The 26,386-nt window shown below is 39.8% G+C and overlaps 1 protein-coding gene across 5 annotated transcripts in view; it reads right to left on the bottom strand.

The window, feature by feature from the left end:
* Nucleotides 1–26,386, bottom strand: part of kdm4b (lysine (K)-specific demethylase 4B) — a 479,312-nt gene that overhangs the window by 136,963 nt on the left and 315,963 nt on the right. For all 5 annotated transcript variants that reach the window (XM_043720917.1, XM_043720921.1, XM_043720919.1 and 2 more), the window contains 3 exons: nt 15,142–15,338; nt 11,363–11,598; nt 6,241–6,674 (listed from right to left, as the gene is read on the bottom strand). In XM_043720917.1, the coding sequence (XP_043576852.1) occupies nt 6,241–6,674; nt 11,363–11,598; nt 15,142–15,338 (867 nt within the window). The remainder of the gene's footprint in view (nt 1–6,240; nt 6,675–11,362; nt 11,599–15,141; nt 15,339–26,386) is intronic.

The raw sequence follows: 26,386 nt of genomic DNA, 5'->3' as shown, positions 1-26,386 counted from the left end.
GGCGGCCTGTCTCCGCAATATAGAGGAGGCCACACCGGCTGCAGCGGATGCAGTAGATGATGTGGGTGGAGGTGCAGGTGAATCTGTGGCGGATATGGAAGTTTCCTTTGGGGCCTTGGAGAGAAGTGAGGGGGGAGGTGTGGGCGCAAGTGTTGCACCTCCTGCGGTTGCAAGGGAAGGTGCCGGGAGTGGTGGTTGGGTCGGTGGGGGGTGTGGATCTGACAAGGGAGTGGCGGAGGGAGTGGTCTCTACGGAAAGCTGATAGGGGAGGGGAGGGAAATATATCCTTGGTGCTGGGTCTGTTTGGAGGTGGCGGAAGTGACGGCGGATGATGCGCTGTACATGGGGATTGGTGGGGTGGTAGGTGGGGACCAGTGGGGTTCTGTCCTGGTGGCGGTTGGAGGGGCGGGGCTCAAGGGCAGAGGAGCGGGAAGTGGAAGAGATGCGGTGGAGGGCATCGTCGACCAAGTCGGGGGGGGAAATTGCGGTCCTTGAAGAAGGAGGCCATCTGGGTTGTACGTTTTTGGAACTGGTCCTCCTGGGAGCAGATGCGGCGGAGACGAAGGAATTGGGAGAATTGGGAAAACGCCCTTTAGCTACAACGCATGTTACCATCTCAAAAATCTCCAAGCATGATTTCCCTTTCACAAAACAATGCTGATCCCACCTGATTACTTTGAGCTCATTGAAGTACCTTGCTAAAATATTTTCAATAATGCCTCATAAAAGCTGTGATAGTTGTTAAGCCAAACAGCCTGTAGTTTCCTGCTTTCTGTCCACCTCCCTTTTTGAATAAAGGAATTACATTCACTATTTTCCCATCTAATGGAACCATCCCCAAATCATAGTAGTCTTGGAAAATTAAACCTTCAACATATTACCATGAAGCTTGTCAGTGCATAGGCATTTGACAGTCTGGAGCTCCAACAATTTACTCAGCTGGAAAGATAGTAGTGGGGAACAAGGAAATGGCTGAGAAACTGAATACTTACTTTGCATCAGTCTTCATGGTGCACAACACGAGTGATATCCCAAACACTCAAGAGAGTGAGGGGCAGAGCTGAGTAATGTTGCCATCACCAAGGAGAAAGTACTAGAAAAACTGAATAGCTTGAAGGCAGATAAATCACTGGACTAGTTGGACTACATCCCAGTGTTCTAAGGAAGGTAGCTGAAGAGATAGTGGAGGCATTAGTGGTGAACTTTCAGGAATCACTAGAATCAGGGAGGGTCCCAGAGGACTGGAAATTTGTTAATGTGACACCCCTGTTAAAAAGGGAGTAAGGCAAAAGATGGAAAAATACAGACCGATTTGCCTAACCTCAGACGTGTATGAGAAAAGCAGTGGTTAGCACTGCTGCCTCACAGCGCCAGGGACCAGGGTTCGATTCCAGCCTTAGGCAACTGTCTGTGTGGAGTTTGCACATTCTCCACGTGACTGCGTGGGTTTCCTCCCACAGTCCAAAGATGTGCAGGTTAGGTGAATTGACCAGGCTAAATTGCCTATAGTGTTGGGTGCATTAGTCAGGGGTAAATATAAGGTAGGGGAATGGGTCTGGATGGGCTACTCCCTGGAGGGTCAGTGTGCACTTGTTAGGCCGAAGGGTCTGTTTACATACTGTAGGGAATCTAACAAAAAAAGGGCCAAGTCTGCCTGGTTTCATCAAGGGGAGGCCATGCCTGACAAACCTGCTACAATTCTTTGAGGAAGTAATGAGCAGGTCAGACCAAGGACAGCCAAAGGATATTATCTATCTGGACTTCAAGAAGGCTTTGGAAAAGGTGCCACACTGGAGGCTACTGCGTAAGATGTAGGCCCATGGTGCTAGAGGCAAGGTGCTAGCATGGATAGAAGCTTGGCTGTCTGGTAGAAAGCAGAGTGTGGTGATAAAATGGTCTTTCTCAGGATGGCAGCCAGTGACAAGTGGTGTTCCACAAAGCACAGTGTTGGGATCACAACGTTCCACTGGGATCTAGATGAAGGAACTGAGGGCATTCTGGCTAAGTTTGCAGATGGTACAAAGATAGGTAAAGGGATAAGTGGCATGGAAAAGGCAGGGAGGCTGCAGAAATATTTGGACAGGATAAGACAGAGAGCAAAGAAGTGACAGATGGAATACAACGTGGGAAAGTACGAGGTCATGCACCTTGGTCAGAAGAATAGAGTGACAGACTATTTTCTACATGGGGAGAAAATTTAGAAGTCTAAAGTGCAAACAGACTTCAGCGTTCTCATCCAGGATTCTCTCAAGGCAAACTTGCAGGTTGAGTCAGTAGTTAGAAAAGCAAATGCAACTATGGATTTGAATATAAAAGCAGGGATGTACTTCTGAGGCTCTATAACACTCTGGTCAGGCCACATTTGGAGTATTGTGCACAAGTTTTGGGCATTGTATCTCAGGAAGGATATACTGGCCCTGGAATGTGTTCAGAGAGATTTGCAAGACTGGTCTCAGGAATGAAAAGCTTAACATATGAGGAACGTTTGAGGGCTCTGGGTTTATACTTGGAGTTTAGAAGGATGAAGGGGATATTTTATGGTCTTACACCACTATTCTGTGATTAAAGTTTTCCTGAGTTCCTTCTTCTCTTTCATTTCACAATTTATCGCTGCTTCTGGGATGTTACATGCTACCCTGTAATGAAGTGGGATGCCAAATACCTGTCCAGCCATGTCCTGGCGACATGGGTTCAAATCCCACCAACACAGGGGATGGAATTTGGAATCAATCAATAAGTCTTGAATTGAATGTTCGTTTCAGTCATGGTGACCACGAAACTGGTCATAAAGCGCCTCCTAAATCACAAATGTCCTTCAGTGATGTGGCCAACTTTCAGGTTGGGCTGATAAATGGCAAGCAATATGTGCCACATATATGCCAGGCAATGACCATTACCAACAGAAGAGAATTTAACATTCACCCCTCGATATTTAAATCAGCCTTACTATCTGGGGAACTTATAATTGACCAGAAATTCCTTTGATGCTACATTTCAAAACCCGCGATTCCTATTACTTGGTAGAAAAAGAACCACAATGTGCAGCTTTTCCTCGGAGTTGAACGATATCACCATCCCTTCACTGTAGTTAGTACAGAATGATAGAATAGGTTCCATAACAGCACAATAGGTGTAAATATACGATAAGGTTGTGATTCAAGGCTCAATAACAACCTCAAGGGGCTGAGCAACAGGAACTGGCCTAGCCAATAATGACCACATCCTGGGAACAAAAGAGATTGCTAAAAAAGGACACTTCATTTTGCACTCATCAGGACAATTCACAAAAAATACCAACGTAAGAGGAAAATGACTGTATTTGGGGGTTGGGCAAAAGTGCTGATTGAATGTCAAGTGGACTGATTGGTAATGGCATTACGATTGTACAATCATTTAGATGATTATCAGTTAACTGCCAAGTTTTGTTCCAATTTTAAACCAAGCTGGCTGACTCTGGTCAATTTGGTCAAACTTTGTTGGCAAGGTTGGACTCCTACACTGTAACCATGTTGGTTCCCTGGTTGTTATACTTCATGCTTCATCTAACAAAGGACAGTGTTCTTCATCACACTTTTTCTTGTTGTTAGGACAATACCACCTAAGGTAATTTCCTTCAAAAAAAAAGGAACATCCATGACCCATGAAAACTGCTGGATAGCATTTCGCTTTTAAAAAATGTTGTTGCAGCAAATAAACTGAAATCTATACAATTCAAACACAGCAGCCTATCAAAGTCTCAGGTATGGTTACTATTGACAAGGTGCAAATCCTCCTTCACTCCACAATAGTTCTGATAGCACAGAATCTTCAGAGGCTCCTTTTCAAACCTCTTTAAATACTCTGGTAGGTTATGGCAACATAAACAGTTGCAATGAGTCTTATCCAATCCTCAATCCTTTGTTCTTCCAGTCTTCAGATCTCTGCTCTTTCAACTGTATGAGACCTATAACAGATTCTTTATTTTCATAGATCTGCTTCAACATCAGCATCTGTTTAAAGACTGTCAACCAGAAAATTGTTCCATTCAGAGAGAACCATTTATATTAAATTTTGAACGTGCTGTGAACCAACTGCTACAGAAACAGGCTGAAAATAACATTCGCTTTCTTTTTATCCTTTGCTTTTTGCCTGTTCATCCCCATGGCAACTTCAGGTCACATGAGCACCTCCTGAAACCGAGTGATGTCATAATCGGAAAACCATCGAACCTTCTTTCAGAATATTCCTATTTTTGTCTTACAGGAACATTCCAAATAATAAAAAAAAAAAACAGGCTTTTTTACAACATACCATCGCAATACTCTCTCGTTTATTGTGCATTCCCTTTCCGAATGAATTACACACTTCTTCAACCTGAATTCCATTTGCTACTTTTCTTCTCACCTGAGCAATCACTCATATCTTCCCTCAGTCTACAGGCATTTTCCTTTCTGTTCAGCACATAGCCAATTTCTGCACCATCTGTAAGCTTCTTAATCAATCCCTCGTATATTTAATTTAGAGTTTATGAGATATGTGAACAGCAAGGGATCTAATGCTGAGCCGTGTAGAATTCCTCTGGAAATACCTTTTCAGTAACAGAAATGTGTGCGCTATCACCCTTTGCTACTTGTCACGGAACAAATCTTGCACCCAACCGTTTCTCCTCTAATTGAAAATAATGCTAACTTTATTCAGGAAAACTGACCAAATTAACATCTTAATTTTAAAGAGTTCACATACCTACATTGAAGTTTTATTCTGAAACATCCAGAACTTTAGGCATGTTTTGATAAATCAGGTTTCAGAAAAATGGCAAGGTAATTATGAATGAGGAAGGCAATTCAGCTACATAAAATCATCCTGATGAGTTAAAACACCTCCATTGCAAGACTCAAGTGTTTCTTGACTGATTCTAGCTAGTAATTGTTTTTTCAGTGGTTTGTCCTGAAATTTACTCCTTACAATGATCACACTGAGCAAGAAAGAGTGTCTCCACATATTAGCCCTAAAATTACTGCTCATGGTTTTGAAACTATACTCAAAAGTTGTATATAAATCATACATCAAGATAGCTTCAGTTTGCTTTGTAAACGAGGAATGTAGAAGATAACCTTCATTTAAACAGGAAATAGATGCACGGATGCTTGTCTGTGCATGTGTATGTCAAAACACCAAAATAAAGGAAAAACAAAGTTCAGACAAAGGAGTTTTAAAAGTTTTGACTTTTTTTTTTAAAAAGGAAAGGCACAATGTGCAAGATTAAAGGAAGATGACTTATTTCGAAAATAGATTTGCCAGCAACAGTGTATCAAAGGGAGAAAATAATGTAAAGGGACAAATTATGTCATCCTTTTGGCAATTTTTTTAGGGCAGATGAAAATGAATAAACAGCAAGCTCCATTCTAATTAGTTTAGCCCAGTAGGTAGATGTCATGATTTTGAAGTAAAGGATTAAGAGTTGGAGGGACTGCTACTCTGTTAGTTTTGGATTCCTTCAGACAAGGGAAGAAACACAGATTTGCATCCTTGCTTTGCTGGTTTAGAGACATAAAATGTTTCCCAGATTTTGCATATAGTATCACAGGATTAACCAATGCCCATCCAAACCAGCACAGCAGACAGGTTTCAGTTCAAACCTACAACTGGAGAAACAGTTAAAAACTGCAGTACATCCCTCAGTCCTAAACCCAAACCACAATAGTCTGGTCCAGCTAAAAAAAAAACGTTAAGAAAGAAAATCCCACATTCAAACACTTTTGTTCAAGATTATATTGTCTCTTCTGTCCGTGACCAATCCAAGATCTTATCAAATTATCCAGAATCATGTAGTTTATTACTTTTCAAAAACCAACCATTCACATTCGTTTACTGAGACACCTTGATAGTTTTGCAGTGTATCAATTGTTATAGAAACTTTGGTATTGATAGGATTAATTATTTCTAGCTTGATATAATGAAGATTTCCAACCCTAAAAACAACAGTGTAACAATAGACCATAGTCACAACAGCTCTGAAAATAAAACAGTGGCAGCTGGTATCACACCTCTACAAATAAAAACAGTGGTCAGTCATTCTCTTAAATTCTTAGGAACTTTGTCTGTTTTTCATAGCTGGAAGGGTATTAAACTGACCTTTGCCATCTTTATGGTCGACAATGTCTGGATACATGCTATTATTGTGGGTATGAAAGATGTTTCTTATTATAGGAAAATAATTGAGCATAAATCCATGAAAGAAAATCATTGTCATTGTTATACCTGCACTTCAGTAGTTTCAAAACTGACATCCACGCTTTCATGGTCACTCGCCTCCTCCTCCATTGTTATTCCATCATTGTTCATTTCTGCTTCCTTCCACATTGGTAGTTTGTTCCTGGTGGCAAACTGCTCAAAAGCCTGCTGACAGGACATGTGCTCCTTGTCGAACACCACCTTCTTTGATTTAGGTAGCACGTACATCATGGTAGCTTTAGCTCTGGGTTTAAATTCATCTTCAGCAGTAAAACTATCTGAAAGCATACTTGCTGATGCAGATGGAGAATCTGCCTGGGATAATTCTGCTTTGGATGGTTCAGTAGGTTCAATGCCATCAGCTGAGATAGCTGCTACGGTGTCTGTTTCCACACGTTTCTTTTTCTTTTCATTTTTGGATTTTGAGGAACGTGAATATGTTTTCAGTGGCTTGCCATTAGCTGTTCACAGAAAGAGAAAAATCACAGACCCTCTAAGATCTTTGGTAAGGTTGTACATCATTATACACACAATAGAAACATACTGACGCAGAAGTCTCTCTCCAGAGAAGGAAAAATCAAGCAATTTATGTGTTTCGTGATGTTAGCTGTATTTTAGTGGCAGAGCTCAATTACACAACCAGAAGATCATGGGTTTAAGTCACATTTTAGAGAACTAGGTACCTAAATCTATAGTCTAACATTCCAGTGTTTTATTGAAAGAATACTGCGCTGTCAGACCTTCTGTTCTTTAAAGGAGCTGTTAAAAGTATCTTTGTCCTCAGTCTTACAGGAAAGAGCTTAACCAATATTTCATGAAGAGAACAAGACAGCCAGAACTATGGCCAGTCACTGAGTGTTTAGTCATTATCAATCCGTAAATTGGCAACTGCAGTTTTTAGGAGAAAGTGAGGACTGCAGATGCTGGAGATTAGAGCTGAAAAATGTGTTGCTGGAAAAGCGCAGCAGGTCAGGCAGCATCCAAGGAGCAGGAGAATCGACGTTTCGGGCATAAGCGCTTCTTCAGGAATGAGGAGGGTGTGCCAAGCAGGCTAAGACTGCAGTTTTTACACTGGCAAAAAAGTATCTTGAGATGTTCTCAGGTTATGAAAGGTAGTGTATAAATTTAAGATTTTCCTTGACTTAGAGCATTAGAAGGTTTAAAGAAACCTTAGAGCATAAGGAGATTTTAAGTAAGGTAACTATTCTTGTATTAATAAGGAGCCTTTCTACCAGACCAATCTAGTATTTCAATCCCTGCTGGAATATCTCTGAGTCTCTCTAATCATCCAATTCCAGATAGCTATGGGAGTGTTTGGTATGTATGAGTATATAGTGGACAAAGTCTTTCACTTAGATTTGTGGGAAATTGAACCATGTAAGAAATTCTAGATGTGGAGAAGAAGGCTGAGCTGTGTGAATTTTCCAAAAATATCAATTGAGATACTAAAAATGCAGAACAAGAAATCTACAGAAATGATCCAACTTCAAAAGAGAATTTATAACGTCTGACAATTTTCTGCTAAACTGCAGTAAAACATTCGCCAATACAAGTGCATTCAAAGGTGGTTTCCCAAATAATTTGTGACAGCAAACCTTCTATTCATCATTATAGAATCCCTACAGCAATGGAAACAAGCCATTCAGCCCTCACCGACACTCAAAAACATCCCACCCACACCCATCCCTCTACCCTATCCCTGTAATCCTGCATTTTCCTTGACTAATGAATCTAACTTATACATCCGCAAACTTTGTTTATATGTATATTAATGCATGTACATTCTTTCTGGTATAACAACTCAATGATTCTTCTTTAAAAACTTTTCACTGCCAGCAGACTCAATGCAAGTTTATCAACTGAGGGATTACTACAATGGTGCACTTCCTCTGTCCTTCAACTCCACAGAACACACACATGCAGGTGTGCAATGGAGTAAAATATTCCAGGTTCTATATTCAGGAAGTTACAGGTGCACAGTTAAGTCACATTGATGAAACCTCAAACAATGAGGCTGAAGTAACATACAGAAAAAGAAAGCAGATATCAATTTTCATGAATTATAGTGCGGACAACACCAAAACTGGTGGCAATAGACAGTGAAGAGGGTTTTTTAAAATTACAAATGATTTTGATCAATTGGGTCAATAGGCTGAAAAACATGAGATGAAGTTCAATCTGGATAAGTGCAAAGTATTAGCTTTAGTACAACAAACAAGGGGGGCCTACACAATTAAGGAGGGGGGTCTGTTGTAGAAAAGAGGGACTTGGGATGCAGGCACATAATTTTTTGACATTTACGTCCCGTATAGAGAGAGTAGTTAAAATGGGATTTGGCATGCTTGCCTTCGTTGCTCAGTCTTTTGAGTATAGGAGTTAGGACATTATGTTGAAGTTACACCAGATATTGGTGAGGCCTCTTTGGAATACTGAGTCTAGTTCTGGTCACCCACTTATAGGAAGGATATTGTTAAGCTAGAGAAACTTCAGAAGATATTTACCAGAACGTTGCTAGTTATAGAAGGTTTGAGGTATAAAGAAAGGCTGGATAGGCTTGGACTTATTCACTGGAGCAAACTAGGTTGAGAGGAGACTTGATAGAAGTTTATAAAATAATGGAGAGGTATATATAGAGTTAATGCCAGTTGTCTTTTTCCTAGGATGGGGGATTTTAAAACTAGGGGACAAATTTGTAAGGTGAGAGGAGAGAGATTTTAAAAAGACATGAGAGGTAAATGTTTTACACAGAAGGAGTTCGCGTGTGGAATGAACTTCCTGAGGAAGAGGTGAACGCAGCTACAATAACAATGTTTAAAAGGCATTTGGATAGATACATGAATAGGAAAGGTTTAGAGGGAAATAGACCAGGCACAGGCAGGTCAAGTGGGACGAGTTTAGTTTGAGATTATGTTTTGCGGGTATTGGTTGGACCAAAGGGTCTGTTTCCATGCTGTATGACTCTGACTATTTATTTAAAAAATGAAAGGAGAAAAAATTGTCATTGATCTTTGTCCCAAGAAATTCTAGCACTGAAGTGTAGGGTAATAAAGGCTCAACTGTATTTTAATAAGAATATCCTTTTGATTAAGGGTAAGGTTATTTAGGTCCATTGTAATTCATTACATCTCACCACATCCAATCAAATAAACAGATAAAAAACTTCAATCATTGTAGTGAAGACCATATTTAATAACTGGAATATTACAACTTATAAATGGTTCTCTTAAGAGCTCACTCAACTTAAAATAGTTTTTTTTGAGGAAAGAAGTAAACAATTCTACTTAGTGGCAACAATGTCCATAAATAGGGTGGTATAAATTCTGTCTCAAGTCCCTGAATTCAACTTTCCAGACGCAATGAGTCTGGGACATCTGACAAAGTACTGGAACGACATTATATCAGACGCCCAAGTGCAAATTATATTTCACCTACAAACAAAAATGTTAATAAAATTCCAAGCTGGAAAATATGTTAACAGTATAATTTGGAGTCTAAAGCTATGCTTTGAGATTTCTCACTAACCACAATAAACATAATTGATTTGAGGGGTTTTTTTTTGCTTTAATCTTTGCTTTGAGGAGAAACAAGGAGGTGGGAATGGTGGGTGGATTTAAATATCACCTGACAATTCTCTGATGCACCAATACGGACATCATTGCAGACTTTCTACTTTATTCCACATGCTTTCAAATTTTGAAAGAGTTAAACTTGCCAAAGCTTAAAATTTACATTGAAAGGAACAATGAATGATATGTCCTTCAATGCCTGAATAGTTGAGATCGGGTTAAGTTTAACTCAAACTGATGAATAAAAATGTGTAAACCTCTTTTTAAAAATGTTTTTAAAATATTTATTAATTAGGAAATGTGGGCATGACTGGCTAAACCAGCAGATATTGCCCATTCCTAATTGGTCTTGGGAAGGTATGGTTCGTACTGCTATAGCTGCACCCACAGTGTTATTAGGGAAGGAGTTCCAGCATTTTAACACACTGACAATAATTATAAATCAAGATGCTACCGGAAGGAAACTTGCAGTTGGTGCTCAGCCCAAGCATCAACTGCCTTTATCATTCCAGTACTATCAAAGAAACCTTGATGTGTTGCTGTGGTGTTTAGCATTAATGCTTCACAGAACTACCACGGAGGTTCAATGATGGAAGGAGTGAATATTCAAAATATGGGGCACCAATCTATCAGACTGCCTTTTTTCCTGGATAACCTTGAGCATTGTGGAGCTATACTCATCTGGGCAAGTGAAGTGTATTTTATTCCACTCCTTACTTGTGCTTGATAGGGGATATACAAGCTCTGAGCAGTTAGGAGGGAAGTTACTTGCCACAGATTTCCCAGCCTGTTGCCTGATCTTGTTGCTACAGTATTTCTATGGCTGGTCCATCTCAATTTGAGGTCAATGGCAGCCTGCAGGATATTGATAGCATGTGATTCAGTGATTGCAATTCTTTAAATGTGATGGGAAGTGATTAGATTCTGTCTTGTTGAAGACTATCATCATAAGGTACCAAGTGAAATGAGTTGGTATACAAATCCAATACCTAGATTTAATAATGCCAGAGACAACACAAACTACCTCGGAGTTACTGCTAATTTAAATTTCTTGGAAATTAAGAAAAAATTTAAGGTGTACCGGCCTAGTAAAAATGATCTTGAGTAGAATGATAGGGCTTTGCTGACGAATAAGAAAGTATCTTTGCGGTTAATCTGTGGTGTACTCAACATGAGAATGTAGATGCTGACATGTGGCTTACAAAATAGAAAAATATTTCGATTCACAGCATTGACATTCTTCATGTTGACAGGCTAAAAGCTTTCCTGAAGAAGGGAAAACCAACAATGCAATGTTTTGGCATTATTAGATTTGAAGTTATAATGTGTATTAATTCCTCTGGGAGGTGTACTTCAGGATTCAGTGTAGCAGAGTTGAAATAGTGCAAAATCTTTTCTGTAAGGGAAAACGGATAGCGGGGAAGTTGAACCAAAATGTGCACACATGCACTTTGAAATCATCTGTGTACCCTTTCTACAGGTAGATATACCTCTGTCTTTTTTTCCATTCCATACAACATTGCTGAGAAAAACATTTGAATTCACTAACATACAAGCATTTAATAGCAGACTCATACACATACCTGAAAAATGGTGATTAAATAAATCATCTGTGAAGTCACCTTGGTCTAGCTCCAAGATTGTAACCTTGCTGGGTTTGCTGTGTTCTTCTGCGTCCATTGTTCTTTTGTGTTCATCCTTGATTTTGGTGTCATCTTCTGTCACATCTTTTCCACAAGTTTCTTCAGCTGCTGGTTCACTCAGTATTCTTTGATCATCAGTTTTCTGTCTCCTGGTCTGTGTTCTTCGCCGATGGGATCTGCAGTACATTTTTAGGGAAGGATGAGGATAGGGAGGTAAATTGAAAAGCAAAATTAAGAAAGTCTCTCAACAGTACAGCTGGAACACCTGAATTAAGCATTTATATAATAGTGCAAATTACAATTTTGAGTTTACTAAAAAGATATTTGAGAAGTTAAGCCTCTCTTCAATATAGTTCATACAATGGAAGAGTAACTTACTGAATATCTTCAAGGTTTAAAAGGATCGTGAAGGCAAAAGATAGCAAAAAATACATTTTCACTGGTTCATGAGAGCTTAATGAGATACAAAGTTAAAGTAATCTTGAAAAGAACTTAAGGCGAGACAAGGAAAAGATTCTTCACAAGATGGGGGAATCACTGTGAAGAGTATTGTCACAAACTCTCATTAAATGCACTAGTAAATCAACTTGTTAAAGTAAGTCATTTCAAATTAATTCTATAGCCTTCCTCTCTTCCAAGCAATTAAAGTGGAGTGAAAAGTGGGATTGACCAAATTAATCAGGTCATGACAAGTAGCAGCTTAATTTGATGGTGTAACAGCCCATGTCTGTTCTGATGACAAGTTGCACCTTCATTAATGAAGCTGAACAAAATGCATCTATAGCTCTACTTATAGTCATTTCACTTCCCTCACATGCAGCACTCATTTTAAACAACTGATCAGCAAGTGCAAGCTACACTCTACAATGCTACTGTAAAGCTGCATTGCACTAAGGATGTACAGCTAGATAAGGAATTCATTACCTGTCCATCACTGCAAGGAACATTCATATTTATATTGTACTCTTGCACCTCAATATTATTTTTTCATAAAGTAATTGTTCCATGGGTTCAACTCTATTCAGCCCAGACTATTATTATAGCCACAACTACCCGGTAACCTTTTGGACTCGGTCTAACCATGTGATAGTTGAAATGTTCCAAATATGTAATTGCAACAATATGGCAACTACCATTCTCTGTAAGCTCTTTCCTATTGAAGATATTATTGACAGATTTCTTTCACTGAATAATACAGATATGAAATTCGGATATTGTCAATGTTACACAAAAGATACGAAGTCCAAAAATGTATAAGAGTACAATAACCAATATTTAGAAGTCTTTATTTCTATCAGAAGTTCCACTGCTTTAAATAATTACCGAATAACTTTTACTAATGATATTGGGCCAAAATTTATTGTAAAAGTGATTACATTAATTCCACTAGTTGTTATTATGCACAGATTAGATTGCAAATGCATAGTTGACCATAAAAATGCAGTCGCTACACCACTGATCAGAAAGATGCATAATAACAGCACCTCATTCTCTTGCGCCTCATTCAAATGTATTTGAGAAATGTCAAGTTCATATATCTGTATGGCAGATATGGACCACACTGCCACAGAAAGATAGAGCAGGTATTTATGTATTTTTTTCAAATACAGCAATGATAGTTCACACTTACTGAAAAATTCTCAATCTGAAATGAAATCAACTTTTTAAGTTGTAAAGGAAACAAAACAACCAAAGCAAATATATTAGATGGTAGAGGTTGATGGATTCAAATGTTAGGTTAGCAGGTATTGGCAGTACAGCAATCTTGCTCCTTTTGGCCAATGTATTATACACTGGACATGAATTAACATACATTTGCTGTCACCATCTCAGTTGCATTGGGCTTCTAATGTGCTGGCTCAGACTTCCACCAATTCAGTTCGGAAGAAACCAACTTTAACTCTGTTTCGCTCTTCACAGATGCTGCTAGACCTGCTGAGATTCTCCAGCTTTTTAAAATATCTTTTTTATAGCTTCATTATGTCCTCTACTTATTTTCCTAAGATCATTGGATCATCTTGACAACCATATCCTCCACATCTTCATCCAAGTTAATTATACAGGTTATAAACAGTTAAGTTGAAGGTAACCATTCCTGTGGGTCACCACTCATTACATCTTGACAACCTGAAAATGAACCATTTGTACCTACTCTCTGCTTTCTGTTAGCCAGCCAATCATCTTTCCATGCCAACAGGCTAACTACTTTTTGTTTCCATTTTTACTGGTAATTTTGGCGGTTAGCCCCAACCCCGTTTTTCCCATAGGTGCCATTATTCCTACTGCACGATTTTCCATACCACAGGAACAGAACAATGGTGGTTTCAGAGAACTACATCACTGATTACTGCAATTTTCCTGAATTTCTCCTTCCCTTACATTTTGTGATTCATTGCTATTTCTGAGATATTACTTGTATTCTCTATAGTAAAAACCATTAAATATCTGCTCAGTTCATCTGCCATCTCCCTATTTTAGTAGTAATTCATTAGTAATTCTCCAGACTCAGTTGCTATTGAACAACCATTGTGTTACCACCTCCTCTTTTAAATATGTATGGAAATTCTTTCGCTTTTCATATTGCTGGCTAGCTTTCTCCTGTAATACACTGTAACATTTCCCTCCATTACTTGTTTTTGGTCATTTATACGGTCTCATCTTCTGAACTTCCATCTGTCTTTGCAGGTTGTATGTGGTTCTATTTAAGTTTGAAAAGTTTAACATTTCTATTTAACCAGGCATAGTCGGTCTGTTCCCTGCAATTCTTCTTACTCTTTGGAATGTATGTAATTAGTGTGCTATGAAATATCCACCTTAATGCATGCCATTGCATGTCCACTGACTTATCCTTTAACCTAATTTGCCAATTCACTTTACCAAGATCTTCTTAGCTAACGTCAAGAAAAGCCCTCCAACATTTTCATGTCCTCTCCCAAGCCAACAAATCCTGCATCGAGGCAATAATCATAAAACCAGGGCAACTAGCCAAAGTCATGTCATTTGTATAGGTGAAAGTAGGTACTGCAGGTGCTGGAGATTAAGTGTCAAGATTAAAATGGTGCTGGAAAAACACAGCAGATCAGGCAGCATCCGAGGAGCAGGAAGGGCTTTCTTGATGAAAAGCTTTTGCCCAATATATCAATTTTCCTGCTCCTCGGATGCTGCCTGACCTGCTATGCTTTTCCAGCACCACTCTAATCATGTCAATTGTATGCCTGACATCAGATTTTCAAAACAACTGCTCTGCTAAGAACCTGGTTGTGGCAGGAGCCTCACAGGATAACAGCAGAAAGGCTTTAGACATTTCCCTAAAGCATTCCTGCAGATTTCAAGCATGGATTCATGCATGTCCCTCACTCATAACTAATGAAAATGCATAAGATTCATTTGGGAAGACCAAGCCACATTATACTCTATAAGGCAGGATTAAAGTTGGGCAGAAGAATTGGAGTTTAATTTTTTTTAAAAAAGAAATGTTAAAGACGTGACAGTGAAACCACAGAGAACAGTTCAATCCAACATCAGTCCTCATGATCGTTGATGCTAAGGAACTTAAGAGCAGTCGACAGTTACTGGCATATTACTTCAGAGCCCAAAGTATTTGGATACACTTAGAGGTATGAAGAAGTTCAAATTAAAGTGATTTGCAGTAAACAAAATGAGCAAAATTATCACTTTACCACGTCAAATTCTAAATTCATAAAAAATATCACTGTTACCTTCTAATACTTTTTGCCTTTAATGACGCTTTCCGTTCCAGCCAGTCCTCCATTTCAGGACTTGATAGAGCGGTTGGCTTGTTGTGATCAATAGTGACAATGTCTTTGCCGTTTTTCCATAGCTCATAGCGATCAGGCTGAAGGAACTGCACAAACACATCCATTGATATCTTCACCATATCCTTTCTACAAGTACACTATAAACAGGAAGAACAAAGAGAAAAAAGGGATTAAACACACATAGCGTAATAACAAATCAATAACAAATCAATAACAAAGTTTGCTGAATATATTGGATATCTTTAATAATGCAAACTTCACGAAAGTCTAATAAATTGTTAAGTGCCACACAAGATTATTTCCACATAATTACATCAGGCAAGTTTAAAACATTAAGAAACTAGGTTGTAATCCTGGAGTGAGACAGGGTTTACAGCATTAGAGAATGTGAACACCTTATGTTCAGGAAACAAACTGCCAAATCTGAATAAAAGCAGTGACTGTACCAAAAATGAGGAATGAAATCTAGACCAGCTCCAAAAGAAAATCTCAGGAATAGAGAAACGAGAATCAACTGATGGCAATTTATTCATTTTTACTTCCCAAGTACTGCGAGGAGCATTGTGCAATTGTTATCATTTGTGGTGTGTTTTGTCCCCCCCCAGGCATTTTGCTCCATTATCCCTGTGCTCATTGGCTTCTGGTTAAGCAACATCAAAATTTTAAACATTTTCATTCTTGGCAGGCCTGTTCAAGACTCTTAGTTCTCACCATGAGCATATTCAACTTGAATCAATCAAAGATTTTATTTATCTTAACATTAAGTTGTAAAACAACATCCCTAAACTTCTCCACCTGTCGACCTCGCTTTATTCCATAAGGTATTCTTTTACAATCTACTTCTACCAATTTTCACCAAAGCCTTGGTTTGTATGATACAAATATGGTTCAGTTACGGGTCAATGTACCTCCAGCATCTTGGGATGTTTTATTATGTTAAAAGATACTATATAAATACAACTACAGATTATTCTGCGATAACACACATTTTATTCATGCAAATTCACTATAACGTAATAGATGAACTGGGGACACGGCTTCGAAAGCATGTATTGGTTATAATGCGATTCCAGCCCCATTAATTTAAATAGTGTCATAAAGGTGTACAGCATGGAAAAGGCACCTGTTCATATACCCATCCAGATACCTTTTAAATGTTGCAATTGTACCAGCCTCCACCACTTCCTCTGGCAGCTCATTCCATACACACACCACCCTCTGCGTGAAAAAGTTGCTCCTTAGGTCTCTTTTATATCTTTCCCCTCTCACCCTAAACCTATGCCCTCTAGTTCCAGACTCCCCCACCCCAGGGAAAAAACTTTGTCTATTTATCTTATCCATGACCCTCATGATTTTGTAAACCTCGATAAGGTCACCCCTCAGCCTCAGACACTCCAGGGAAAACAGCCCCAGCCTGTTCAGCCTCTCCCTGTAGCTCAGATCCTCCAACCCTGGCAACATCCTTGTAAATATTTTCTGAACCCTTTCAAGTTTCACAACATCTTTCCAATAGGAAGGAGACCAGAATTGCACGAAATATTCCAACAGTGGCCTAACCAATGTCCTGTACAGCCACAACATGACCTCCCAACTCCTGTACTCAATACTCTGACCAATAAAGAAAAGCATACCAAATGCCGCCTTCACTATCCTATCTACCTGCGACTCCACTTGCAAGCAGCTATGAACCTGCACTCCAAGGTCTCTTTGTTCAGCAACACTCCCTAGGACCTTACCATTAAGTGTATAACTCCTGCTAAGATTTGCTTTCCCAAAATGCAGCACCTCGCATTTATCTGAATTAAACTCCATCTGCCACTTCTCAGCCCATTGGCCAATCTGATCAAGGTCCTGTTGTATTCGGAGGTAACCTTCTTTGCTGTCCACTACACCTCCAATTTTGGCGTCATCTGCAAACTTACTAACCATACCTGTTATGCTCATAACCAAATCATTTATATAAATGACACAAAGTAGCACAATTCTTGTGGCACTCCACTGGTCACAGGCCTCCAGTCTGAAAACAACCCTCCACCACTACCTTCTGTCTTCTACCTTTGAGCCAGTTCTGTATCCTAATGGCTAGTTCTCCCTGTATTCCGTGAGATCTAACCTTGCTAACCAGTCTCCCATGGGGAACCCTGTCAAATGCCTTACTGAAGTCCATACAGATCACATCTACTGCTCTACCCCCCATTAATCTTCTTTGTTACTTCTTCAAAAAACTCAATCAAGTTTGTGAGACATGATTTCCCACGCACAAAACCATGTTGACTATCCCTAATCAGTCCTTGCTTTTCCAAATACATGTTCATCCTGTCCCTCAGGATTCCCTCCAACAACTTGCCCACCACTGAGGTCTGGCTCACTGGTCTATAGTTCCCTGGCTGTCCTTACCACCTTTCTTAAACAGTGGCACCGCGTTTGCCAACCTCCAGTCCTCCGGCACCTCACCTGTGACTATTGATGATACAAATATCTCAGTAGGATGCCCAGCAATTACATCCCTAGCTTCCCACAGAATTCTAGGGTACACCTCATCAGGTTCTGGGGATTTATCCACCTTTATGCATTTCTTGACATCCAGCACTTCCTCCTCTGTAATCCGGACATTTTGCAAGATATCACCATTTATTTCCCCAATTCTATATCTTTCATGTCCATTTCCATTGTAAATATCTATGCAAAATACTCATTTATTACCTCCCCCATTTTCTGTGACTCCACACAAAAGCTGCCTTGCTAATCTTTGAGGGGCCCTATTCTCTCCCAAGTTACCCTTATGTCCTTAATATATTTGTAAAAACCCTTTGGATTCTCCTTAACTCTATTTGCCAGAGCTATCTCATGTCCCCTTTTTGCCCTGATTTCCTTCTTAAGTATACTCCTACTGCCTTTATACCCTTCCAAGGATTCACTCGATCTATCCTGTCCATACCTGACATACGCTTCCTTCTTTTTCTTAACCAAACCCTCAACTTCTTTAGTCATCCAGCATTCCCTATACCTACCAGCTTTTCCTTTCACCCTAACAGGGATATACTTTCTCTGGACTCACATTACCTTATTTCTGAAGGCTTCCCATTTTCCAGACTTCCCTTTACCGGTGAACATCTGCCCCCAATCAGCTTTTCAATGTTCTTGCCTAATATCGTCAAAATTTGCCTTGCTCCAATTTAGAACTTCAACTTTTAGATCTGGTCTATGCTTTTCCATCACTATTTTAAAACTAATAGAATTATGGGCGCCAGCCCCAAAGTGCTCTCCCATGACACCTCAGTCACCTGCCCTGCCTTAAATTTTGCACCTTCTCTAGCAAGTATATCCACATACTGAATCAGAAAATTTTCTTGCACACACTTAACAAAGTCCTCTCCATCTAAACTCTTAACACTATGGCAGTCCTAGTCTATGTTTGGAAAGTTAAAATCCCCTCATATAACCACCCTATTATTCTTACAGATCTCTTTCTCAATTTTCTATAATACAATCCCTATAAGGTGATCATCCCTTTTTTATTTCTCAGTTCCACTCAGATTTCTCTCTTTATAGCACAAACATAAATCTTACAGATTGATGCAAACAGTTTCAGTAGCTCGAATTAAACTCTTAAACATGGTGATAGATTCAAAAAGGAACAAGCCATAAAAAATGTTGAATACCAATATCATTTACACATAAAGCTACAAGTAAAAGAGATAAGAATGATCCAAAAACACTTTTAGAATCATGGAATCCCTACAATGCAATAAGAGGCCATTCAGCTCATCGAGTCCACACTGACCCTCCCAACAGCATCAGACCCAAACTGACAAACTCCTCATTTACCATGACTAATCCACTGGCCTGCAAATCCCTGGACACTACAGGGAAATTTAGCATGGTCAACCCACATAACGTGCACATCTTTGGACTGTAGTTAGAAAGCGGAGCACCCCAAGGAAACCCATGTAGACGTGGGGACAACCTGCAAACTCCACACAGACAGCCCAGGGACAAACCTGGGTCACTGGCACTGAGAAGCAGCACTGCTAATCACTGAGCCACAGTGCTGCCCCGGTGACTAGCTAAGAATGCAACATCAAATGGTCATTGTTGAAGAAGAACTGTTAGAAATACCATGGAAATCATCATTTTTTTTCTTAAAGCAAGGCTGGATATCAAGACACCAGCCAGCTGCTGGCTAGAAAACAGTGGATAGTCTGTAAATGGAAAGCACAGAAAACACAACATAAAAATCCAGTAATGAGAGTCTCAAACCTCTTGCCCTTTTCATTAATACCAGAAACAGGACCTCCAAAACCCGAATTATTTTTCAATCAAACTTGACACCTCTTAGGAGAGGAATCCAATAACACAACACACACTATAAAGGCCTCATCTTATTTGCTTCAGACTATCTAAAATATTTATGCTGTGTGATCACAGTCTGTAAAGCTCCATTGTATATGTGCTGCTGAGGTGCATGTAACATCATTCTTTTTTTTTTTAAGAAGTGCATTGTCGGCCTTATGTTCAATTACCAAGAACAGGATTTGGAAATTACTCGACAAGCAAATCAAAACCCCAGTACACACACAAACACATACAAGTGTTTGTGTTCAATCACACTGAGCAAACATAATGCCTTTAATAAAAAAAAGTTAAAAGCACTGAAACGTAATAATTTCAACAACATACATTATCGAGCTCACAAATGAACGTATGAAAAATAAAGTGTTCATAACAAGCTCATGCTGGCAGCTTAAGGGAATTATACAAAGTATTTTCTGATTGATATCTGCTTTCTTAATTATTAAAAGAAACATTCATTTTTATTTTCTATCACAAAGGAATCTATGCAAAGTGGTTTTCAGAAAGCAGATTCGATGGATCACCATCTGCCCTTATGTATTGCTTGTAATGTATGACTCTCCTCTTTCACCAGTCTATCACGTCACACACTTCACTTTCCAAAACAAATTTATGTATGAGGGGGAGAGCTGAAGGATGAAGGGAACAATAAAGTGGACTCTGCCAATTTCTGCCTCTGGAGATCAAAAATCTACAGGTGGTCATGCTGTTGAATATACTGAGGTATATTTAATCATGGCAATCTCACCACGTGTTGAAAACATTTTTAGCCTATAGATAAAAATAATTTAAAAATTGTCACGTATTAGATTATTAAATATATCAAAAGACACTTAATGGGCATAAATGTTCATCAGATGCTTTTAAAGCAATCCATTATTTTCACACTTACTAAAAAGCCAATTTCTTAATTGTGCTCAACAGATAAAACAATGAACAAGGAGCAGAAGTCTCTTTTGATTCCTAAGCCCACTCAGCCACACAATAAGATCATGGCTGAAACCTCAACTTCACATTCCCACTTACTGAACAAGATTATATTCAATCTTAAAAATTTTCAAGGACACTGCTTTCAATAACTTTTGAAGACTCATGAGCCTCTGAAAAAAAAAGCTCATATAACTTTTAAAAACTGATACCGGGAGGAGTGTGATGGAGATCAGCATCACTGTGAAACAAACTGGGACAGCAGACCCACACCAGTAGGGCAACGATTGCAAAAGATTAAAATCTGGCCTTTCAATATTCAAGCATATTAATGTCCTAGAAAAATAGGCAAAAAGAGAGAAAGGAAATGGCAGAGCCAACTGTAATATCTCAGAGAAACATGACAATAGCATTCCCTCTGATATTTTTCTGGCTGCTTGGGCCTCCAAGGGCCCAGAAGAGTTTTCAATGTTGAGCAAAGTGAATATATCAGGAAATAATGGAGGGATGTAGGAAAGGGCGCTACAATTGCCATTCCTGAAGAAGGGCTTATGCCCGAAACGTCGATTCTCCTGCTCCTTTGATGCTGCCTGACCTGCTGTGTTTTTCAGCTTCATCGGTGAATCTTGTCTTCATGTTGACTGGAAGGTAGGTGATGAGGTGCTACATCAAAAGTTATTGCACAAGATAGGAGCTTAAGACATTGGGTAATGCAGGGGTTGAGGATTGGTTAATACACAGTGGGGACGAATGGGTCTTTTGCAGGTTGGAAAACCAAAACTGAGTTCCACAAGGATCAACCAATCCTTGAGCCTCAACTATTTACTATGATAATGACTTGTAAGAGGGGACAGAGTGTAATGCATCCCAATTTGCTGATAATACAATAATAGGTAAGAGGACATGTTATGTGGAGGACACAAGAATGGAATATAGATCATTTGAGTGAGTTGGCAAAACTTGACAAATGAGAGTTTAATGTAGGACAGTGGGATGTCCTGCAGAAGGAGCTGACACATAAAATGAGTTGAGGCAGATCAGTCTTGAATATACAAATTGGCAGGGCAGGATTGATTTGATTTGATTAATTTTTTGTCATGTGTAACGAGGTACAGAGAAAAGCTTTGTTTATGAGCTTTACAGGTACATGATAGAAAACAGGGATGTATAGATCAAATGTTGTAAAAAACTTAGAGGCGTACAGGTTTTGCTGCAAAGGGAATGTGTTAGGTGAGATCAACATGAGCAGATCAGCATTATTTGAGCTCAAACAGTCCATTCATCAATCTAATAATAGTTGGGAAAAATCAGTTCCTGAACCTGCTGTTGCATGTGTTCAAGCTTCAGTATCACCTGCACGATGGAAGACGTTGGAGATCATTACCAGGGTGCAATGGGTCTTTGATTATGTTGGCAGTCTTTCCGGAGCAACGACCCATGTAAATTATGCCCATGGATGGAAGGTTGGATTCCGTGATGGAACAGATGTCCTATTCTGGCTTCTATTTCTTTTGTTTTTATGGTCTTAGAAGGAGATGACTGATTTTTAATCAGTGACTCTAATTTTAGACTTTCCTTTAAGAGAATCCTCTCGACATTTAGCTGATCAAGACCTCTCAGGATTTTGTGTTTCAATCAAGTAAACTCTTATGCTTCTAAGCTCCCACGGCTATAAGCCCCACTTGTCCAACCTTTCCCCACAAAGCAACTTACTCATTCCAGGAATTAATCTGGTAAACTTTCACTGCACTGTTTCAAATGTATTTACAGCCTTGCTTAAATAATGCAACCAGTACTACGTACAATTCTCCAGATGTACAAGGCCCTATATAACTGAAATGTCACTTTACAATTATTGTATTCAGTTTTCTTCACAATAACTGATAAATTATTAACTTTCCTAATTAATTGCTAAGACTGCATGCTAACCTTTTGTATTTCATGCATTAGGTCACTCAAATCCCTTTGCATCTCAGACCTCTGAGCTGCATGGTGGCTTAGTGGTTCGCGCTGCTGTCTCTGATTCCACCTTAGGTGACCACACCTGTGGAGTTTGCATGTTCTCCATGTCTGTGTGGGTTTCCTCCAGGAGTTCTGGTTTCCCCCACAGTACAAAAATGTGCAGATTAGCTGGATTGGCCAAGCTGAAATTGCCTGTAGTGTCCAGGGATGCATAGGCTAGGTGGGTTAACCATGGTAAATGTGGAGTTATGGGAATAGGGTGGGGAGCTGGACTTGGATCAGTGGGGGCTGAATGGTCTATGGATTCTATGACTCTGCAATCACTCACCACTTTGATCATTTTTTTTTAAAACTGCCTTGCCAACATTGACCATTTCACATTATCTTCCATCTGCCACATCTATCCCCAACCATTTAACCTACTCATTTCCTTCTTCAACATCCTTATATTTATTTACAACTTGTTTTCCTGGCTCACATTGCATTGTCAGCAGATTTGGGACACCTTATCCAAGCCATTCATAAATTGTAAATTACAGAGATCCGAACACTGAACTCTGGCTCACTAATTGTTACATCTTACCAACCTCAAAAAGATTCATTTCTGTCTGTTCTCTGGTTCCTGTTAGCCAAACTTCTATCCATGTCATAAACCTTGAGCTTCAGTTTTCCCCAATACTGACATGGCACTTTATAAAATGCCTTCTGGAAATCAAAGTGCAGCACAGGTCCCTTTTCAATCTTTCTGCTCTCACCTTAAACCTATGCCTTCTAGTCTTGGTCTCCCTTATCATGGGAGAAACAAACCTGGTATTCACCCTATCCATTCCTCCCCCCTCAAACTAAATCTAAAATCTAATCACATTATGCAAACTAATACATTAATTAATCCTATCTTGTTTCAGAATAGCATGTCTAATGTATTCTACTCTCTCATCAGCCCCAGAACATGCTGTTCTACCAATCTATCCTCAAAACATCCCATTTATCATGAAAGATATTGCGGAATTAGAGTGGTCTCTGAACCTGACTACATTCAGTGGAGTTACCTCAGAGATACACAGTTCTGAATTCCATCAATAAATACATCGACTTAGATCCCATCGACCTTCCCTTGAAAAAAATAATTGGAAATGACATCGCCCACCTTAAGAAACTAAGACCTATAAATAGAGAGCCGGGACATACCACCAGCACTTCACTGGAAACTCTCTCTGATGATATTACCTTTGTCATGGTGACAAAACGTCTGAAAATAAACCTTCCAGCTCAGCGAGCAAGCGTACATAGCTATCATCAATCTGAGCTATAAATCTTCTCAAAAATCATTAAATATATTCAATACCTCCACCTTCAGAGGCAGAGCTCCAAAAGTGCACAAGTCTCAGCAAATATTTCTCTTTTCTGTTGTAAATGAGTGACGGTCAATTTTAATACAATGCCTCTTTGTTCTGGGCTGACTCACGAAGAAATGTCCTTTCCAGGTCCTCCTTGTCAAGATAATTCAGGATCTAATATGCTGGGGATCCAAGGTGGCGGCGATCTGAGAAGATCGCACTGCAGAGCTCTGCATTGCACCACAAGCAGGACGACCCTTTAACCTGCCCAACCCAGACCATCGTGATATCTTGGGACTCCAGAAAGATCGTGGAGTCCCAAGAAACTTCTAAACATTAACTTACCTGTGTTTCCATCCATCCAGAGATGCTGAAATAGGGATGACCAGCATCAGAGGCTGAGTCTGCAGTTCAGCCTGCAGGATCCTTGGAGCAGATTACTTTCCAGGCCCTGGTGAATGAGCTCTCGAAATCTCGCAAGATGTTGGGGAAACAGATTGGAGAAGCTGGCTTCAATCTCTCTCATGTCGCAGAAGCATGAGCAGTAGCTGGGAGACCTGGAGAAAAGGACAGATGAGGTGGAGCACAGGGTCACATTGGTGGAAGCTGATGCCAGTTCATCCAAGGAAGAGATCCAAGCCCTGGGGACGGAGGTCTGTAGCTTGCAGAACCAAGTGGATGATCTTGAGAACAGGGGCAGAAGAAAAAACATTCGGATCATCGGTTTGCCTGTTGAGGACTGGTTGTCGAAATTCCTTGGAGGATTGAGGGGACTGAAGATAGAGAGGGCTCACTGGAGATGAGCATGGAGATTGGGTCTGGGTCAACGTCCTCCTCCTCCTCCTCTCCTGGTGTGGTTTCATCATTACCAGGATAAGGAGTGTGTCATGGAGGCTTCCAGAGTCCAGGAGAAGGATCCAAAGGCCCTAAGTTGTGAGGGCTCTAAGATCATGTTCTTTCAAGATCTGATATTCTTCAATCAAGTCACTTTCACTCTTCTAAACTCCGGTGGAAAGAAGCCCAGCCTTTATAACCAATCCTCATAAGGCATCCTGCCAATTCCAGGAATCCATCTGACAATACCACCTCTGAACTGCCAGCAAATGCATTTATATCGTTCCCCAAGGAGACTAAAACTGCACTTGGTATTCAAGATGTAGGCTCGTCAATGCCCTACATAACTGAAGTATAAGGATAGCATTCTTTTGCCCTTCTTGATGATGCGCTGTACCTGCACACTAACAGTTTGTGACTCAAACACCAGATTGCTTTAATCATTCTACACCTCAGAATTCTGTCATTACTCTCCATTTAATTAATACTGCGTTTTTTTCAATCTTCCTGCCAAACTGAACAGATTCACATTTCCCACATTATACTCCACTTGCCAACTCTCAACCTATCTATATCCATCTGTAATTTATAACTACTTCACAATATGCTTTCCTATATATGTTGGTGTCACCTGCAAATCTGGCTGCTTAGCCTTCACTTCCCACAGCTAATTCATTAATATAAAATGTAAAACGTTGAGGCCTAAGCTCAGAACACTGCTGACTCCATTTTCACGTCCTGCCAACTGGACAAAGACCCACTTATGCCTACTCGCTGGTTTCTACCAGCCAGCCAATCATCTAGCCATGTTACGACCCCCTAAACAATTTAAATAATTTCAACATCAAACTACATTTTTATGATGCTTTTTATATAGTAAAATGTACTGTTGCTTTAGGAGAGGGTTATCAAACAAAATTTGTTAATAGAGCTGCATCAGGACAATGACCAATGGTTTGATGGAAAAAGTTTTATGAAACAACTCATGGCTGCAGAAAGGGAAGTAGAGCAGCACAAGGTTTAGGATGAGAATTCCAAAGTTAACAACCTCAGCAGCGGAAGGCATTCCATCTGATGGAAAAACAATTAAAATTATAAATTAGGAACAGTTGCATTGATATCTTGAAAGGGCTGTGGGACTGGAAGCGGTTATGGAGTCCTAGAGATGTACAGCTCGGAAAGACACCCTTCGGTCCAACCTGTCCATACCAACCAGATATCCCAACCCAATCTAGTCCCACCTGTCAGCACCCGGCCCATATCCATCCAAACCCTTCCTATTCATATACCCATCCAAATGCCTTTTAACTGTCGTAATTGTACCAGCCTCCACCGCTTCCTCTGGTAGCTCATTCCATACTTGTACCACCTTCTGCATGAAAAAGTTACCTCTTAGGTTTCTTTTTTATCTTTCCCCTCTCAACCTAAACCTATGCCCTCTAGTTCCAGACTCCCCCACCCCAGGGAAAAGACTTTGTCTATTTATCCTATCCATGTCCCTCATAATTTTATAAACTTCTATGAGGTCACCCCTCAGTCTCCGATGCTCCAGGGAAAACAGCCCCAGCCTATTCAACCTCTCCCTCTTGCTCAATTCCTCCAAACCTGGCAACATCCTTGTAAATCTTTTCTGAGCCCTTTCAAATTTCACAACATCTTTCCAATAGGAAGGAGACCAGAATTGCACGCAATATTCCAACAGTGGCCTAACCAATGTCCTGTACAGCCGCAACATGACCTCCCAACTCCTGTACTCAATACTCTGACCGATA

Source organism: Chiloscyllium plagiosum, chromosome 31, assembly GCF_004010195.1.
Source record: "Chiloscyllium plagiosum isolate BGI_BamShark_2017 chromosome 31, ASM401019v2, whole genome shotgun sequence".
Taxonomy (NCBI): domain Eukaryota; kingdom Metazoa; phylum Chordata; class Chondrichthyes; order Orectolobiformes; family Hemiscylliidae; genus Chiloscyllium; species Chiloscyllium plagiosum.
Note: the sequence above shows the minus strand (reverse complement) of the source record. Positions and strands in the feature narration are given on the sequence as shown.